General features: G+C 38.4%; 2 protein-coding genes and 1 non-coding gene across 3 annotated transcripts; all 3 read right to left on the reverse strand.

The window, feature by feature from the left end:
• Positions 1-548: 548 nt before the first annotated feature.
• On the reverse strand, positions 549-1097 carry LOC127093639 (inositol-pentakisphosphate 2-kinase-like). Its single transcript, XM_051032581.1, has one exon. The coding sequence runs from the start codon at positions 1095-1097 to the stop codon at positions 549-551; it is 549 nt and encodes a 182-aa protein (XP_050888538.1).
• Positions 1098-1151: 54 nt separating this feature from the next.
• LOC127093647 (ubiquitin-conjugating enzyme E2 20) lies at positions 1152-2245 on the reverse strand. Its single transcript, XM_051032587.1, has 3 exons — positions 2069-2245; positions 1800-2005; positions 1152-1711 (listed from the first exon to the last, which is right to left on the reverse strand). Exons 1-3 carry the CDS (start codon positions 2243-2245, stop codon positions 1171-1173), a joined length of 924 nt encoding a protein of 307 aa, XP_050888544.1. The 3' UTR covers positions 1152-1170.
• A 2225-nt stretch (positions 2246-4470) lies between these two features.
• Positions 4471-4577, reverse strand: LOC127116563 (small nucleolar RNA R71). Its single transcript, XR_007801388.1, has one exon. It is a non-coding gene; the product is annotated as a small nucleolar RNA R71 (small nucleolar RNA).
• Between the last annotated feature and the right edge of the window lie 836 nt (positions 4578-5413).

The following is a 5413-nucleotide window of genomic DNA, read 5'->3' on the forward strand; positions in this document are numbered from 1 at the left end:
CAATCGCTTTTGTCTTAACTCTGTTTTGGGTTATTTTTTTGAACTTTTAATGCTTTGGTAATTAATTGCGTTTTACTGCAGGTTAATGGCTTGGAACTGGAAATTTGCATTCGTGTTGTATCTCTGCTATCCTTCTTGCATCGTCTTGAGGCTGCTGTAGAGGTCTCGCATTTTTGCTTTCAGGTGTTGAATTCCATGATTCGCTTCAGTTTTCCTCTCAAAGCTCTTAATTTGATCTACATCTTGAACCTTATGCATAGGATGACCAAACAACCTTTTCTCAAGCTCTTCTATTTGATTGACAAGTTCACTATCTCTGAATCTCGTACATCCATGTCCTTTACAGGGTTAAGCTTTGGAAGACCTTGAGGAAAACAATTGCCCAGCTCCTGAACATCAAGGAGTATGCTTTGAATTTGGTTGATGCAGGTCTAATTGTGTACTGTTTTATGTCGTTCATGACCTTCTTTTTTGCCTTGCAACTTTTGTTTTAACCTGTTACGGTATTGATTGCTTTATGAACTCTTTCCTTTGATTCAGAGAACAAATCAAGTGGGTTGTACACACTCCGCTGTGAAATCCCTCCACGTTGCAATTTCAGAGCCATGATGCATTTCGAATCGAGTTGTCGTCTTTTTGATAGCAGTTCCTTCAGATATGAATGTTGAAAGAGGAAGAAATCCGCATTTAGGCTTTATTCCAACTGATATACTATGGCTAGATCCTTGACCATCGTGAGGGAAGATTGAGTGATCCGACATGAGAAGAGCAAAATCACATTGCTTATCAACCTGGGAAACATCAACTCGCCCAGCAGGACGCTGACTATCAACATTCTTCTCAACAGTCTTTAGGAATTCCTTGGTTACCAGAATGTGAGTCCCAGCATCAACATATTTGGATCCAAGCAAAGGCTTCATGACATGATCGACATATAGTTGGCCAGCAATTTCCTTATCTGAAGAGGAAATAAGTTTGTGCACTTCTTGCCAGATGAGGCGTTCATGCGAAGACAGAGCTATGGTATTCCTCACTCCTGGCAATGTTGATGCCTTCCTTGGGTTTATTTTCAACAGAGCTAGTAGAAAGACCGGCATCCTTCAATATTGCAGTTGGTAATGCAGGCAAGAATGAAATACCTTTACTTTCTGTTTGTTTTTCTTATTCCTGTTATTCTTCTTGATTGCTCCAAAGCTGTGCAGCTTGTGGATTCACCGGCGAGCTAATGTTTGGCTCTCCTAGCAGGCTTTGAATTGATAGAAGAATGGTTCTTACATCATAGGCAGATGACCATTTATCCTGAAGAATATCTAAGCAAATATTGCCATGCAAATCTACATTGGGGTGGAAGCAGGTGATATCAAATGTGACCTTGGGAGCCTTAAAAGGGTACTCATTGGGAAATGAAAGGGAGAGTTTATATTCTGTTCCCTCAAATACAGCTTCTTTGCTTCCTGTTATTGTTTCTTTCCAACACAATATATTATCCTCCTTAGGGAATGCAGATATACCAGAATCTCCACCCATCATCAAAGCCATCAGTTCAGACTGCAACCTTCTGAGAACAGATTGAGAATCAACGAATTTAGGCGGAGGAAGAGATTGCTTTGAGGGAGCAATGTTGTCTTGACCAGCTTCAGTGTTGTCTTTGCAGGTTAGGCATCGCGCAAGACTTGGCTTTATTGAAGGATGAGCTGGTCTTTTCTTGAAGCTTCTTTGTAGGACTATGTAAGTCTATTACTTGCTATGCCTGATGTTATGGTGTTGGTTTTGGTTTGTCATTTATGCTTTTGTATGACCATTTGATGTGGGATCTGTTTTGGACAGGAGGCTGACTTGTTGCGCGAAATAGCATTGCAGATATGCCAGATTTAGATGGGGCCTCGGTCTCCTTTATCGAGTGACTGCTTGGAGCAGAATCTTCAAGGAGCGATGACTTCTTTACACGCCTGGCACCAGCAGTGGTAGAAACCTTCCAAACTTTCTGCCTCCGTTGGGAATCTTGCTTTAGCAATTATAGTATCATATGGTTCATGGTAAAATCAAGGTTATGTTCAGCTATAGTTACACAGAATTCAACAAGTTTATCATGCTGAACGTCCTGAGTAAGCAATCCTTTCCTTAGAACTGCTAAAAGTTGTAATGTTACGCTGTCTAGATAATCCCATATACGATTTTGGGCTTGATTTGCCGCATGGACACTCAAGTAAAACCTTAAAACTCGATGAAGACAATCCAAAGCCATGAAACGATGATTCTTATCCCTAAGAAGTTTGTAAAGCAACGGGTACCCAACTGCAATGTGTTTGCTCTGTTTATCCATCCAATGCATGAGCTGAACTCTTATTCGGCCAACAGCTTCATACCATAAAGTAAGTGCAGGCTCTACACCAGAAGGTGGCCACTGGCTTTTCCCACTATCTGCAAGAGGGGAAAAGTTCTATCCAAACTGCTTGAGTATGTCATCAGCATTCCTTTGATCATAACTACCAACAGCTTGTGCACATTGGGTTAACAAAGTCCACAAGTCTACCGGAGTACTTAGATTTTTTTTGTTTGACCCCCTTTTTTGGAACGTGATGTTTTTCTATTAGATCCCTGTGATTGTGATTGTTCAGGATTGTACTTGTATGATTCATGTAATATAATGAACTTGTAAGGAAATATTGAGAAATGCAATTTGGAACATGATTTTGTAATTTATGAAAATGTTGTAATGCTATTTTGATTTTGAAATGTACTATGGATATAAAATGGATTTTTTTTAGAAATAAACCAAGACTAATTTAAATATCAATTTAAATTATAATAAAAAAATCAGTAGGAAACCCAATTAAAATCAAATTAATCCATAATTCGTTAAAATTACTTTTGACTCAATTCTAACATCTATTTGAAAATTAAAATCAATTAGAGTTTTGAATCATTAGTAAAAATAACAATTAAAATTAAATTGAAATTTGGGAATTAAACTTAATTTGAAACAAAAATCAAAAATTGAAAAATTCAAAAGTCAAACGATTAAAATCCATTTTATAGTCAAAAGTACCATGATCAAAAAGGCATAGACAATGATCAATATGTAACAAAAATATGGAGTTGGGAATGTATGCAAATGAACCTTAGGCCAAGTGCCAAACAAAAATAAAAAATTCAGGGTCAAAATCGGGGTATGACACATGTCTAGCTAAATCTTTTAAAGGTTAGAATGTAAGGATTGCGGTTAAAGAGATGTTTCACATATTGAATCTGTAGAAATGCTTTAAAGATTGTTTTGATTTTTAATTTGAGTTTTCTGAAACAAACTTGGTTAGTTTTATCTACTCAAGGATAGCGAAAGCACCCTGGCTTAGTTAACTAGGAATTTTTATCACTTTAAGAAAAAATGATTTCTGAAACTGTTTTCGGACGCGTTGATGGATTTAAAATCAGGAAACTCCTTGGGTAAACTTTCCAAATCAAAATCACTTTTCAACTAAGTTTACGAGTCTTATTTCTTAAAAATAAGTTTACTATTTTAACGTTCTGCGCACCTTTTATAAGTGACAATAAAAGGCCTTAATTTAAGGGTAAACCCGGTTCTGAATACGCGAAAGCGATAATTCCTGTTAAATGGATTCTTTTCAAGAGTAGAAAATATTGCCCCATAAGTAGTTCTATTTAGACAATCGAAACATCATTTAACTGACGTGAAATACATTCAAGTCTGTCTTTATCTGCAATGCACTTAGTATTTTCTTTATTTACTGTTACTTTGCAACATCAATATCTCTTTTATACCGCCTTAGATAAAAATCGTAACGATAGTAATCGATAGATTGACGATTTGGTCATTGTGGGATCGATATTTTTTTATATTACTCTGATGCGATTCGTGCACTTGCGAACATAGCGATCAAGTTTTTGGCGCCATTGTCGGGGACCAACTTCGTCAAATTTTGTACCCTGTTATTACACTGTCTAGACTAAGGCATTATTAGCCGGTAAATGCGAAGAGCCCATAGTACCGGAAATTTAGTAGATCCCTTAGCGGAACCCAAATGTTACACTCGTACACGCCTCTTACTCATCCGAATTAAGAAAGTTATGACCGAGAATCGTGACCGGAGACCTCTTAAGGAATTTGCCCAACCCTCTAACGGGGAACCTAGTTCTAGTATAGTAAACGCCCTTATTCCTGCCAACAATTTCGAACTAAAACCATCTTTACTACAATTAGTGCAGCAGAACCAATTCGCGGGTCTCGCTACTGAGAACCCAAATCAACATTTAAAAGTCTTTATCCAACTGGCTGACACCTTTAAATCCAAAGGTGCTTCACCTGATGCAATTCGTTTAAGATTATTTCCTTTCTCCCTCAGGGATAGAGGACGTTCATGGTTGGATTCACTTCCCGCTAACTCAATAACTACCTGGGAAGACCTTAGAAGAGTATTCATTGCTAGATATTTCCCCCCTAGTAAGACTGTTGTTCTTCGAAACCAAATAACTAGATTTACTCAAAACCAAGGAGAATCACTTTTTGAAGCTTGAGAGAGATATAAAGAGATGTTAAGAGTCTCTCCACACCATGGCCTAGAACAATGGTTGATCGTTCATACCTTCTACAATGGACTCCATTATAACACAAAGATGAGCATCGACGATGCCGCTGGTGGCGCGCTGATGAACAAGCCTTACCCTGAAGCTTGTGACCTAATTGAGGATATGTCCAAAACCATTACCAATGGGGAACTAAACAAGCATCAATAGAGAAAAAGGAGACCCAAGGTGGAATACATGAGATAAGCTCTATGGACATGATGCGGGAGAAAATGGACGCTTTAGCCCTTAAGGTCGAACATATTTCTACAAACACTAACACCGCGGCGGTAGTCCACACAGAGTGTGAACTTTGTGGATCTAAAGGACACAAATCGGCGGAATGTAACCTTTTGAACGACCTGAACATTGACCAAGTGAATTACGCCCAAGGTAACCCATTTTCCAACACTTACAACCCTGGATGAAAGAATCACCCGAATTTTTCCTATAAAAACCAGAACCCTATCCAAAATTATGCACCTCAGAGACCACAAGGTTATCAAGCCCAAAAACCAAATCAACCTATGCAAGTTGTGCCCCAAAAGCCTAACATTGAGAAGATCATGGAGAGCTTTATATCAGGCCAGACTCAGCAAAATAAAGAATTCCTAAACCAAAACATTCACGTAAATAAACTGATAACGTAATTAGGGACCAAGGTTGATCAGATAATCACTCACAACAAGATGCTTGAAACTCAGATCTCACAAGTAGCATAAAACCAAGCCCCACAAACTACACCTGGAGGACAATTCCCTGGACAACCTCAACTCAACCCTCGAGGGCAAGCTAACTCTATCTCATTACGAAGTGGGACCGCTTACGAAGG

This window comes from Lathyrus oleraceus, chromosome 1 (genome assembly GCF_024323335.1).
Source record: "Lathyrus oleraceus cultivar Zhongwan6 chromosome 1, CAAS_Psat_ZW6_1.0, whole genome shotgun sequence".
Classification (NCBI taxonomy): Eukaryota; Viridiplantae; Streptophyta; class Magnoliopsida; order Fabales; family Fabaceae; genus Lathyrus; species Lathyrus oleraceus.

Coding starts and splice junctions, on each gene's coding strand:
- LOC127093639 (XM_051032581.1), bottom strand. CDS start 1,097: ATGCCGGTCTTTCTACTAGCTCTGTTGAAAATAAACCCAAGGAAGGCA.
- LOC127093647 (XM_051032587.1), bottom strand. CDS start 2,245: ATGGCTTTGGATTGTCTTCATCGAGTTTTAAGGTTTTACTTGAGTGTC. Junction 2,006..2,068: donor ATAAACTTGTTGAATTCTGT/GTAACTATAGCT, acceptor TAATTGCTAAAG/CAAGATTCCCAACGGAGGCA. Junction 1,712..1,799: donor AACAGATCCCACATCAAATG/GTCATACAAAAG, acceptor CCTACAAAGAAG/CTTCAAGAAAAGACCAGCTC.